At 48.2% G+C, this 13,518-nt stretch overlaps 1 protein-coding gene across 1 annotated transcript in view; it reads left to right on the forward strand.

Moving 5' to 3' along the window:
* Nucleotides 1-13,518, forward strand: part of LOC138665686 (uncharacterized) — a 97,448-nt gene that overhangs the window by 17,294 nt on the left and 66,636 nt on the right. The window contains exon 2 of the mRNA XM_069753400.1: nucleotides 11,321-12,063. Coding sequence (XP_069609501.1) covers nucleotides 11,321-12,063 — 743 coding nt within the window. The remainder of the gene's footprint in view (nucleotides 1-11,320; nucleotides 12,064-13,518) is intronic.

The raw sequence follows: 13,518 nt of genomic DNA on the forward strand, positions 1-13,518 counted from the left end.
CTGTGGGAGAAGAAAATTGGACATGTGCACGGCCCCATAGAATAACATTGGTCTGAGTGCGATCTAGTGTTTTGTCACATCGCACTTGGACGTTCGTCAGCTTGAGCCCTTATTCTGATATCCTATAGCTAGCTTTAAGGCCTCATCACACATCAGTGTTTTTTCACGTACGAGAAAACGGACGATTATTTTTTATGAAACTTTGATCAGAGGGTTGTCCAAGTGTTATCAAATTTTCTCATGAAAAAATTTCTTCACCTTTTCCTTTCTGACAGGCTATGAAAATTGGACCGCACTCAGAAATTGATCAAATTTTTCACTGACCCATTAGCATTGCCGTTATTTATCCAACCGTTTAATCAAAAGCGGACATGTGTCATCAATTTTCGGTGGACTTTTCGGTCCATGAAAAATCGCAGACATGTGAATGGCCCCATAGACAATTATAGGTACAAATGCTATCTGTGAAAAGCACAGATGGCATTCATATCAGAATACAGGATGTCTGAATGAGCCTCAACTCTGCTACAATCACGTCTGGTTGAAGGTTGAAGACACATTAGACTAATGTCAGCCAAATCCACCAGATGTCTTGCACACACTGACGAATCCTTCTTAGTTTTCTGTAAGTATTAGTAGCTAGAGCTAATGCTACCACCAATACTGTGCCATGAAACTACTGAACTAATCCTCTGGCTCAATAATTGCTTGAAAAGTACAGTTTTAATTACTAAATACTTCCTGCCAGCATCCTTACACATTACCGACTCAGGAGCAAGCAAGGTCAGATGTTTGTGTGACTTTTGAATATTACTCGTGAATTATTTCTTAAGATCAGCAGGCGTGTGTTGGATTTATTCTCGATGTGTGAGGAAATTCAACATCTTAGTGAAAGGGAATGAATGTCTGGCAGGTTTCATTTTTCTTCAAGACGATTTATAACATTGTTTTCTTGGATTTCAGTAAAACGAGACGAGAAGGTGCTCTATAAATTTGGTTAACAAACACTTTCTTCTTGTATAAAAAGGTGTTTTGGTTTATTTTAGAAAACCTAAGGGATAAGAGGAGCAAGTTCTAAACAATTATTATAACTTTTTTGTAACATGCTTTTGGTTGACATTTTTCTGTTGTTTTTTCTTGTTTATTGGCATGTAGACATTCTGTATTCAGTATGCATAACTATTCGCCCTCATAAAGTCTGTACTTTGTAGAGCCTCCTTTTGTGGCAATTACACCTGCAAGTCACTTTGGATAAGTCTCTATGAGCTTTACACATCTTGCCACTGAGTTTTGCCCATTCCTCAGGGCAAAACTGCCCCAACTACTTCAAGTTAGATGGTTTCCTCTGGTGAATAGCAGTCTTCAAGTCTGAACACAGATTCTCCATTGGATTAACGTCTGGGCTTTGACTAGACCACTCCAAAACGTTAACACGTTTCCACTTAAATCACTCGAGTGTTTTAGCTGTGCTTTGGGTCATTGTCTTGTTGGAAGGTGAGCCTGCGTTCCCAGTCTCAAATCACTGACAGACTGAAAAAAGTTTTGCTTAAGGATATCCCTGTATTTTGCGCCCTCCATCTTCCCCTTGCCTCGGACCTATTCCCTGTAATTGCTGCTGAAAGACATCCCCACAGAATGGTGCTGCCACCACCACGTTTCACTGTGGGGATGGTGTTCTTGGGTGATGAGCTGTGTTGGTTTGGTGCTAGACATAGCTTTTACCTTGGTGGCCGAAATGTTAAAATTTGATCTCATCTGACCACAACATATTCCTCTACACATTTGGGGAGTCTCCCACATGTTTTTTGGCAAACTCAAAATAAGAAGTTACAATTTTTATGTGTAAGTAAAGGCTTTTTTTTTCTACCCACTCTTCCATAAAGGCCACATTCTATCGAGTGTGTTGCTTATAGCGGTCATCTGGACAGATACTCTAGTCTCAGCTTGGGAACTCTGCAGCTCCTTCAGGGTTACCTATGGTCTCTGTGCTACCTCTTGAATTTTATGTCCTCTGTGCTGCCTTTTGAATTTAATGCCCTGTTTGCCCGGGCTGAGAGTTTTGCCCTTTCTTGGCAAGTTTGTTGTGGTTCTTTCTATTTGATGATTGTCAAGGAGGGTACAACCCATCGCTGACACCAATTGTCAAAGATCGCAGTTAGCGGGTTGTATCTCACATCCATCTGCTGTTATCTTTGAAGCGAACAGCTCTTTGCTTCCCCCAATGGTCCTGACAATTGCATGACTGACTGACAATTAATGGAGGAGGTCGCAGGCTGTTTCCACTAACAGGTCGATTATCGGGAAACTAACAGTGAACCCATGGTGTATAGATCTCCGATTCCAATGCATGGAATATATGTATATTCCTCCGATACGGTCACTGTGAATTCCATGATGACCAAAGAAAGATTATTAGCTGCCACCACCAGTCGTTTTTACGGGCCTGATCTCTGGTAGGGTATGGCTTCGGAATGTGGCTTTCAGAACAAAAGGAACAGAACTATAACTTTTTATATTTATTCCAAACGAGGCAGTGCATATTAAAAACACAAAAGATTTTACAAAGGGGACAAAACAATACAGCATATACAGCACATAGAATAAAAAGGACAGGCCGGAGCGAGCCGCCCCCTCCCCCCCCACGGCTAAGCGAAGGCCAGCATGACAATGGGTTGGAGAGGAGGGGGTGGGGCTGAAAGGGTTAACAGTATAGGGGGCGGGGGAGATAGTTGAAGAGAGGGTTAGGGAAGTGTCAGGGGGCGGGGGCCGGTCAGTTCCCGCTCACCAGCACTGAAAGCAGCAGCATGTCAGGTGTGGACGCTGTGCTGCAGAGCCTGAGGGCGGCTGCAGCCTCTCGGCCTTCCGGATGGCTGGAGGCGCAGGTGGCCCACCTGCTGGACGGCGGCGCCGGCGGCAGCGGATCCCCGCCGGCGGTCCCCCATCTTGATCGGCGGGCTCGGCGGACACGGCCCCCGAGCGCCTATCGCCGGATCCTGGGCCTAGCGCCCCCCGCAGGCGTAGGAGCCCCTCCCGGGACCCTCCAGGCCGGGCGCCGGTAAGAGCAGCGGCGAGTAGGCCCCGGCCTGGGAGGAATCCGACTGCCAGGGGGGGCGCAGCGGCGGTTGCTAGGCCCTCACCTCGTGGTGCGGTGGGGGCGGAGCCAAGACGCGCCGGGCAGCGCTTGGGGCCTAGAGCAGCGGGAGGCCGCGGCGGTGCCGGTTCCGCCGCGCGGTCTGCCTCGGCGGTGAGAGCGGGGCCCAGAGGAGCGGTGGATGGAAGCGGGGCGGGCGGCCCGAGGCAGGACGGCGCTGGGTCGGCCCCTACTACAGTGGCGGGGGGTCCCCCTGCTCCAGGGCCTTGGAGCGGACAGCCTCTTACGGTGGCCTGGACTGCGGCTGGCGCCGGTCAGCAAGATGTGCCCTCACCGGTCCAGGCGGCGTCTCCCCCCATCGCGGGGAGTCCGAATCCAGTGTCCCACGGGCCAGCTGCGTCCGGGAGCAGCGGGTCTGACGGACACCTCCAAGGCACATCGTTGGACGGGTTGGTGGCGGATTGGGCCGTTCGTGGATGTCCGGATACCAGCACTCCGGCTGGAGGGACCACAGATCCCTTGCAGCCCGGTGAGTATGCGTCTGTGTCTCGTGCTTGTTCTTATGATGCTAGTGCGCCTGCGTTTAGTGGTGGTCAGGGAGCGCTTAGCGGCGTAGCTGTGGCAGGGGTAGCAGGCGGCGGTGAAGCGGCAGGGGTGCGGGAGCTTTTGGTTAATGTGCAGAACCTGCTAGCTAGATTGGATCGTGATGTGGCTCTGCAGGGTTTTTTGGGTGCTTGGTCTGGTGTAACACGGAGTCCGGTTAGTGCGACAGCAGCGCAGGCCGAGGTTGCGGAGCCAGTTTCGGTTTCTGTGCAGACTGAGAAGGAGAAGGAGTGTAGGGTCCACTTAGATGATAGGGCGCACGGCGAGGTATACGTGTGTTTTGAGGGCCCGTTGGGGGCGCATCTTAAGAAAGAGGTCAGGGAAAAGATTAGTAAGGATGAGTACGTGGAAATTTTTTCACTGCTCCCCTTGGAGAAATTTAACATTGACAAGGGGAAGAAGGAGGATTTAAAAAAGGAGGAGGAAGAAAAGCGGCGTTGGCGTTTGATTCCCCAGACTTTTGCTAATTGGCTTCAAGCTTTTGCCATTTTGGCCAGTGTTATTGGCGAGAAGGCTCCGGAGAATTGCTCGGGGCTGTTTTGCTACATGGATTCCATCAGTGAGGCTCATAGGGTGTATGGCGGTCAGGCGTGGCTGAGATACGATGAGCAGTTTAGGCAGAGAAAAGCTGTGCGGCCGGCTATTAGGTGGGACCAGAAGGATATTGGTCTCTGGTTGCGCGTGATGGCGCAGTACAAGTTCGGCCATCCCTTTCAAGGGGGGGCCGGTGGGTCCGGCCATGGATCTCAGTCCGGTGCAGGGAGCTCCTCAGGCAACGCCGGTCAGGCAGGAGGACAGAAGTTGGGTGTCTGCTGGCAATTTAATGAGGGACAGTGCAAATTTGGAAGCAATTGTAGATGTAAACATTTGTGCTCCCACTGCAGTGGTTCCTCCCACGGAGCCGCAAAATGCTTTAAGAAGGGCAAGGCAAAAGCAGGTCCAGGTAATTCCCATGGGGGAGACTCCGGTGATGGTGGAAAGGATGGTCCCTTATCTAAGTAGGTACCCGGATAAGGAAAAGGCGGCACTGTTACTGTCCGGTTTTACGGAAGGTTTTGTTATTCCAGCACCTCCTTTTGTGGTTCCCGTTGTTAGGAAAAATCTGCATTCAGCCTTGTTACACTCTGAGGTGGTTTCAGAGAAGTTACGTAAAGAGGTGGCTTTGGGCCGCATGGCTGGCCCTTTTGACCATGCTCCGTTTGAGGACTTAGTTGTTTCCCCTCTGGGGGTGGTCCCTAAGAAGGAAGCGGGAAAATTTCGCCTTATCCAGCACCTGTCGTATCCTAAGGGTAGGTCGGTGAACGACGGCATTGATCCTGATTTGTGCTCGGTGGTTTACGCATCGTTTGATGAAGCGGTAGCTTGGGTGCAGAGATGCGGAAAAGGTGCCCTGTTGGCAAAGACGGACATAGAAGCCGCTTTTCGATTGTTGCCGGTTCATCCGTCTAGCGTTAGACTTCTTGGATGTTTTTGGGAGAAAAAATTTTTTGTTGACAGATGTTTGCCCATGGGTTGTTCGCTGTCTTGTGCTCTGTTCGAGGCGTTTAGTTCCTTTTTGGAATGGGTGGTACGGGACGTGTCTGGTTGCGATGCGGTCCTACACTACCTAGACGATTTTTTGTGCATCGGCCCGGCGGGGTCCGATTGCTGTGCAAGGATTTTGAATGCGATTGAATGGGTGGCTTCGCAGTTCGGGGTCCCGCTGGCACTGGGTAAGACGGAAGGCCCGAGTACGTGCTTGTGTTTCTTAGGCATAGTCATCGATACCGTGCGGTGGGAGTTTCGTTTGCCTGAGGACAAATTGACGGGCCTACGGGAAGACGTTGTGCGAACTGGTCGCCTGCGTAAGGTGCCTTTGCGAGACCTGCAATCTCTGCTCGGTAAGCTTAATTTTGCTTGTCGAGTCATGCCAATGGGGCGAGTTTTTTCTAGGAGGTTGGCTAGGGCTACGGCGGGAGTTAAGGCTCCTCACCATTTTGTGCGGTTATTAGCTGAGCACAAGGAGGATTTGGCAGTGTGGAGTGAGTTCCTGAAGTCATGTAATGGTAGGTCGTTGTTTATTGGGGGCGTGATTGACAACGAGTCGTTGGAATTATTCACTGACGCAGCCGGAGGTTCGGGTTTTGGAGCATATTTCCAAGGGCAATGGTGCGCGGCAAAGTGGCCTGCGAGTTGGATTTCTACTGGTTTAGTTCGTAACATTGCTCTCCTGGAGATTTTCCCTATTTTGGTAGCGGTGCACTTGTGGCAAGATAATTTTCGGAACAGGCGTGTTCGTTTTCGTTGCGATAACATGGGGGTGGTTTGCGCGATTAATAGTTTGTCTGCATCTTCGCCGCCGGTGGTTTGCGTGTTACGGTGTTTGGTGCTGTTGTGTTTGAATTTGAACGCGCATGTCACAGCGTCGCATGTGCCGGGAGTTCATAACTCCATCGCTGACTCTCTTTCTCGTTTGCAGTTCGATCGTTTTCGGTCATTGGCCCCGGAGGCGGAGATGGTCGGTTTGGAGTGCCCTCCAGAACTTTGGCTTGCGGTGTCCGGGACGCTCAGGCATTGATTAAGGCGTCGTTGGCTCCCAGAACCTGGGAGGCTTATCAGGCAACTTGGCGGGAGTGGGAGTTTTTGCTAGCAGCGGAATCTGGTGGGTGGAGCTACCAGGATCAGATCGGGATCCTGTTGTCATGGTTGAGCCGGGGGGCATCAGCGGGTTGGTCTCCCGCAAAAGTGTCAAGAGTCATGGCGGCCCTGGCCTTTGGTTGCAAATTGCGGGGTCGGGACGATATCACCAAGTCCTTTTTGGTGCAGAGGGCCGTAAGAGGTTTTAGGCGGCGGCCCAGAGGAACAGATTCTAGGAGGTCGGTGTCTTTTAATGTTTTGGAAAAATTGGGCGAAGCATTGTCATCACTGTGTTCTTCGTTTTTTGAGCTTTGTTTATTTCGGCTGGCCTTTTCATTGGCCTTTTTTTGGGGCCTTTAGAGTAGGAGAGTTGGTGGCACCAAACAAAAAAGGGCCGGGGGGTTTATTGGCCAGGGACGTATTGTTGGCTGGGGGCCAGGTGGAGTTATGGTTGCGAAGGTCAAAGTCGGATCAGGAGGGGTGGGGCAGCAGAATTGTGGTGGGCTCAGTTGCGGGGTCCGTTATGTGTCCAGTCTCTTGCCTTAGCAACTTTTGGGGCCTGCAGCCTAAGCGGGATGGGGCATTGTTATGTCACCAGGATGATTCCTGCTTGTCTCGATACCAGTTCACGGCGGTTTTCAAAAAGGCGATTTCCTCGGTGGGGTTGGATGGGGCTTGTTTCGCCCCTCACTCCTTCCGGATAGGTGCCGCAACTGAAGCGGCAATTGGGGGATTGGAGGATTCCGCCATTCGTAGGATCGGTAGGTGGCGCTCCAACTGCTTTAGAAGTTATGTGCGGCCACAGGGGGTGGTCGATGGGGTTTTATAGGCTTTATGGAGCGTTTTGCTGCAGTAGGGGACAGTTGTTAAGTTTGTGTTTGTTTTCCAGGTCACCAAGGTTTATTGGTGTGGATTCTTGGACACTCGTACGTGCACTGGCGAGCTCTGCGAGCCGACGTTCGGACGGAGGGCAGGCAACTCGGATTTGATCGAAGCATCGCAGTCATCCGGTGGCTCGGTTTTCGGGGTATGGCCTGGAATCGTGTGTTGCGGGAAATCCAGAACAGTGTGAGACTGGACAGAGCTCCCGACGTTTTGGTTTTGCACGTGGGGGGTAACGATCTTGGGGTCCGACCTTTTCGGGAGTTGGTTAGAGACATCAAACAGGACTGTTTACGTTTGTGGGTTTTGTACCCGGGATTGACTGTCGTCTGGTCCGAAATCGTGCCGCGGAAACGGTGGAAGCACATGCGGTCTTTGCAAAAAATTGATAAGGCCCGCATAAAGGTGAACAGGGCGGTGTCTGCCTTTGTGGTTAGGAATGGGGGTGCGGCGGTCAGATATTTTGAATTGGAATCTGGAAATGGGGAGTATTGGTTGGCGGACGGCGTGCATTTGAATGCTGTAGGAATGGATTTTTGGGCTCTCGGGTTACAGGAGGGCATTGAGAAGGCCATAGCTTTTCGGTCGGGTGGGGTCTCGGGCCTTTAAGGTTTTCAAAGGCCTCTCGTTGTGGCGGTTGGGGGGAGTCCTTGGAGTTGGTGGAAATTGGTTTGGGGGGTCCATAGGTATATGGCTCCTCTGTTCTGAAGTTTATTATGTTTTGGATCTGGTGATTGGTGGTGGGGAGTTCCGGCAGGGGTGGTCGGATCTCATGTTTTTACCGCGAACAGTGAACCCTTTTGCGGGGTTTTTGGTGCTCCCGAGCCAGGCTTACAACGGCTGGGAGTAAAATATGGTTTGAGTTATGTTCGCGGTATGGTTAAAATCACCAGATTCTTTTGGGCTCCAAGGACTTCCCCTAGTTTTGAAATGTATGCTTTTACATTAATTGTTAACCGTTGTTTTTGTTTAATAAACAGGCTGCTGTGGCCTACATAATTCCAAAGAAACTCTTGTCTCTGTCTTAATTGGGAGAAGGGGTTCGGGTGGTCGCGCTGGGGGAAAAAAGGTAAGGGATGGTAAGAGTGTCAGTAGGGGGTATCTCCCTCTTTCCCAAGAAGCTTCGACAATACCAGGGTCAAGGACAGGCCGGAGCGAGCCGCCCCCTCCCCCCCACGGCTAAGCGAAGGCCAGCATGACAATGGGTTGGAGAGGAGGGGGTGGGGCTGAAAGGGTTAACAGTATAGGGGGCGGGGGAGATAGTTGAAGAGAGGGTTAGGGAAGTGTCAGGGGGCGGGGGCCGGTCAGTTCCCGCTCACCAGCACTGAAAGCATCCCTCCCTTTTTGGTTTGTGGTTCTGTGGGTGTAAATTACTCGCGGTGAGCGGGTGGTTTTAGTATGCACATGGTTCTTTTTGGGTCATTGCGGCCTGGGCGGTTGGGGGGAGTCCTTGGAGTTGGTGGAAATTGGTTTGGGGGGTCCATAGGTATATGGCTCCTCTGTTCTGAAGTTTATTATGTTTTGGATCTGGTGATTGGTGGTGGGGAATCCCGGCAGGGGTGGTCGGATCTCATGTTTTTACCGCGAACAGTGAACCCTCTTGCGGGGTTTTTGGTGCTCCCGAGCCAGGCTTACAACGGCTGGGAGTAAAATATGGTTTGAGTTATGTTCGCGGTATGGTTAAAATCACCAGATTCTTTTGGGCTCCAAGGACTTCCCCTAGTTTTGAAATATATGCTTTTACATTAATTGTTAACCGTTGTTTTTGTTTAATAAACAGGCTGCTGTGGCCTACATAATTCCAAAGAAACTCTTGTCTCTGTCTTAATTGGGAGAAGGGGTTCGGGTGGTCGCGCTGGTGGAAAAAAGGTAAGGGATGGTAAGAGTGTCAGTAGGGGGTATCTCCCTCTTTCCCAAGAAGCTTCGACAATACCAGGGTCAAGGAATTATGGAAGAAACTTACTACACCGCTCAAAGTGTTGAGTCAACTTAGCTGAAAGAGAGCACTTTGATTGGGGATGTTCAGCGAATGGGATTTATGCATACTCAATGTGTATCTGTCTACATGATCATAATTCAGCTTGACCTTTTATCAGCACATGAGTTACACCCACACAACCTCCTTAACCCCTTCCTGACCTGTGACGCCACGTAGGCGTCATGAAAGTCGGTGCCAATCTGACCTTTGATGCCTATGTGGCGTCATGGAGGGATCACGCCCCTGCAGATCGGGTGAAAGGCTTAACTCCAATTTCAGTGGTACTTCATCCCAGGGGAGTGGCTTTGCCCCCACGTGGCTACGATCGCTCTGATTGGCTGTTGAAAGTGAAACAGCCATTCAGAGCAATTTGTAATATTTCACCTATGAAACTTGGTTAAATATTACAATCCAGCCATGGCCGATGCTGAAATACCATCGGCCATGGCTAGAAATCGCGATCTGCCCCCTCCACCGAGTGACAGCGGCAATCTGCCGCCGCTGTCAGTCTTTCCTCCCCTCCGTTTTGTGCTAAGCTGCCTTCCTCTCCCCTCCTCTCCGTCCTGTCCAGCGCCCCCCCCCCCCCCCCGCTGTCCGATCCAACCCCCCATACCTCTGGAGTCCCGGGGTCCCTCCCGATGTCCATCCGGCATCTAGGATAGGTGCCGCCATCTTCCAAAATGGCAGGCGCATGCGCAGTGCGCCCGCCGAATCTGCCGGCTGGAAGATTCATTACAGGTACATTTTGATCACAGTGATAGGTTATATCACAGTGATCAAAATAAAAAAATTGTAAATAATGCCCCCCCTTATCACCCCCATAAGTAGGGAAAATAATGAAATAAAATATATTTATTTGTATTTTTCCACTAGGGTTAAGGTTAGAACTAGGGTTAGGGTTGCAGTTAGGGTTAGAATTGGGCTATATGCACACGGTGTGGATTTGGCTGCGGATCCGCAGTGGACTGGCCGCTGCATATTCGTGGCAGTTTTCCATCACGTTTACAGTACCATGTAAACCTATGGAAAACCAAATCCGCTGTGCCCATGGTAAAAAAAAATAAAACCTATATTCGCCTTCCATGCAGGCCCCGTTTCCGTCTTGATCATGAAGAGGAAGTCTGGGCTGCAGCTGATCCTGGACATCCTATTCATGTTTGATTGGGCGCCGGCATCACGTGTCACAACACCGCACGAGACCCCCGAGGAGAGTAACCACAAGAGGTGAGTATAAGGTTTATTTTTTTTTGGGGGGGGGGGGGCAACCATTTTCGATTAAGAAGGGGTTGTCCTAGTCGTGGATGATTTCTTTTATTGTGTTGCAGCCTTTCAGAAAAGGTGTGTATGTACTAACAGACCATGTGACACTTAAGATTGCACACAGGTGGACTTCATTTTACTAAGCATGTGACTTATGAAGGTAATAGCTTGCATTTGTAAGGGCTTCATAGCAAAAGGAAAGAATACATGTGCACATGCCAATTTTTAGTTATTTGACCCAATAAATGTCATTTAGGTCTATATTTTTCTCACTTCACTTCACCAACTTAGACAATTTAGTGCTGGTGCATCACACACAAATTGGATTGCAAAAATATTTAATCACTGGTTGTAATGTGACAAAATAGGTAAAAAGTAAAAAGCCAAGGGGATGAATATTTTTGCAAGTGTGTGTATGTGTGTATATATATATATATATATATATATATTATACATACATATTTGGATTTTCTATAACCATGAAGAGAATATGAAAATAGAGGAGCAAAAATCTGTTTTGTCAATACGTGGCAAAGCAAAAACTAAGATAATCTTTTGATTTTATAGGCTAAAACGGTCCAGGACTGAAAGGGATTCTATATAAATATGTCCATAATTATGTAAAAAAAAAAATTACACTACAAACACCCTAAAGTTGAAATGTGGAGTGATTGGTAAACACTGGTAAAGGTGTTTTGTACTGGTCCGCTACACAGGGAACCTAAAGAAAGTAATTTTTTTGTTTGTAAATTATCCTTAAATTGCTAAATAATTCTAATTACAGTGTAAACTAACTTAAAAGTAACAAAAATAGGATGCTCTGCAAATAATTTTCTTTCCATTGTTTTAATGTGCGTTTCAGTATTTTACATCTTTTTCTGTTTCCACAGGAAAGAAAAGTGTCTCAACTGAAGGGGAAGTAGTGCTGACCCACATGAAGAAACTAATAGATGAATATGAAAATGACTCTATAAGTGCTCACAGTTTGAATGGAGATCGGTTTGATCACACAGATGCGGCTTCAGATTGTCCGTCTGATGTTCCAGCTAAAGAAGATGATATATGTGAACTACCAGTGCGTGACCCTCTTCAGCAGTTCAAGAGGATGTACAAGTTTGAGTCAGAGGATTCTGGGGTTGAGATGCCAAGTGGGGCAAACTCACCTTCTACTCCCAAAGGTTCTGAGAAGAGTTTTGTGATGCATAGCCGGGATTCATCCTGTGATTCTGGGGTGCTTAGTGCATCATCCTCACCCACTGTGGGTCACATGGAAATAAGTGATGGAGGAGCAACTGTAGATGTGACCCATACATTCCTTTCAAATGTAAAGAAATTTAAAGACCACACGGACCTTAGTAAAGAACATGGTGACGAGAATGAAAATAGTGTAGAAGATTTTATTGACTGCCAAGAGGAAGAGCTAGACTTACCTCCATGTAATGAGGAAAATGAACCTTCAGCCATTGCTTTGTTTAATACAGAGCTTTCTTCCACAATGGAGGAGGAAGCGAAAGCCATGGGTGACTTTTATAAAGACACTTTTGAAGATATCCAGAATTTGCATCAATTAAAAAGATGTCCAACAAGTGACAGCCTGGACGAATATATGGATGAATGCTGCAGGCTTAGTGAGGTAAGAGTATTTGTAGGACACTTATATGACAATGTGTCATGAAAACGTTAAGGGTCAAGCAAATGGTCTAGATACAATGTGCGCCCATTGGGATCTGATGAACTTTATCACAGGTCTGTATTACACAGATATTTGAGTTCATGAAACTTAAATTAAATCTGTCAGCAGGATTTCACCCCCTCAAAACTATATATACAGTGAGGCAAAAAAGTATTTAGTCAGTCAGCAATAGTGCAAGTTCCACCACTTAAAAAGATGAGAGGCATCTGTAATTTACATCATAGGTAGACCTCAACTATGGGAGACAAACTGAGAAAAAAAAATCCAGAAAATCACATTGTCTGTTTTTTTAACAATTTATTTGCATATTATGGTGGAAAATAAGTATTTGGTCAGAAACAAAATTTCATCTCAATACTTTGTAATATATCCTTTGTTGGCAATGACAGAGGTCAAACGTTTTCTGTAAGTCTTCACAAGGTTGCCACACACTGTTGTTGGTATGTTGGCCCATTCCTCCATGCAGATCTCCTCTAGAGCAGTGATGTTTTTGGCTTTTCGCTTGACAACACGGACTTTCAACTCCCTCCAAAGGTTTTCTATAGGGTTGAGATCTGGAGACTGGCTAGGCCACTCCAGGACCTTGAAATGCTTCTTATGAAGCCACTCCTTCGTTGCCCTGGCGGTGTGCTTTGGATCATTGTCATGTTGAAAGACCCAGCCACATTTCATCTTCAATGCCCTTGCTGATGGAAGGAGGTTTGCACTCAAAATCTCACGATACATGGCCCCATTCATTCTTTCATGTACCCGGATCAGTCGTCCTGGCCCCTTTGCAGAGAAACAGCCCCAAAGCATGATGTTTCCACCACCATGCTTTACAGTAGGTATGGTGTTTGATGGATGCAACTCAGTATTCTTTTTCCTCCAAACACGACAAGTTGTGTTTCTACCAAACAGTTCCAGTTTGGTTTCATCAGACCATAGGACATTCTCCCAAAACTCCTCTGGATCATCCAAATGCTCTCTAGCAAACTTCAGACGGGCCCGGACATGTACTGGCTTAAGCAGTGGGACAGGTCTGGCACTGCAGGATCTGAGTCCATGGTGGCGTAGTGTGTTACTTATGGTAGGCCTTGTTACATTGGTCCCAGCTCTCTGCAGTTCATTCACTAGGTCCCCCTGCGTGGTTCTGGGATTTTTGCTCACCGTTCTTGTGATCATTCTGACCCCACGGGGTGGGATTTTGCGTGGAGCCCCAGATCGAGGGAGATTATCAGTGGTCTTGTATGTCTTCCATTTTCTAATTATTGCTCCCACTGTTGATTTCTTCACTCCAAGCTGGTTGGCTATTGCAGATTCAGTCTTCCCAGCCTGGTGCAGTGCTACAATTTTGTTTCTGGTGTCCTTTAACAGCTCTTTGGCCTTCACCATAGTAGAGTTTGGAGTCAGACT

This window comes from Ranitomeya imitator, chromosome 2, assembly GCF_032444005.1.
Source record: "Ranitomeya imitator isolate aRanImi1 chromosome 2, aRanImi1.pri, whole genome shotgun sequence".
Lineage (NCBI taxonomy): Eukaryota > Metazoa > Chordata > Amphibia > Anura > Dendrobatidae > Ranitomeya > Ranitomeya imitator.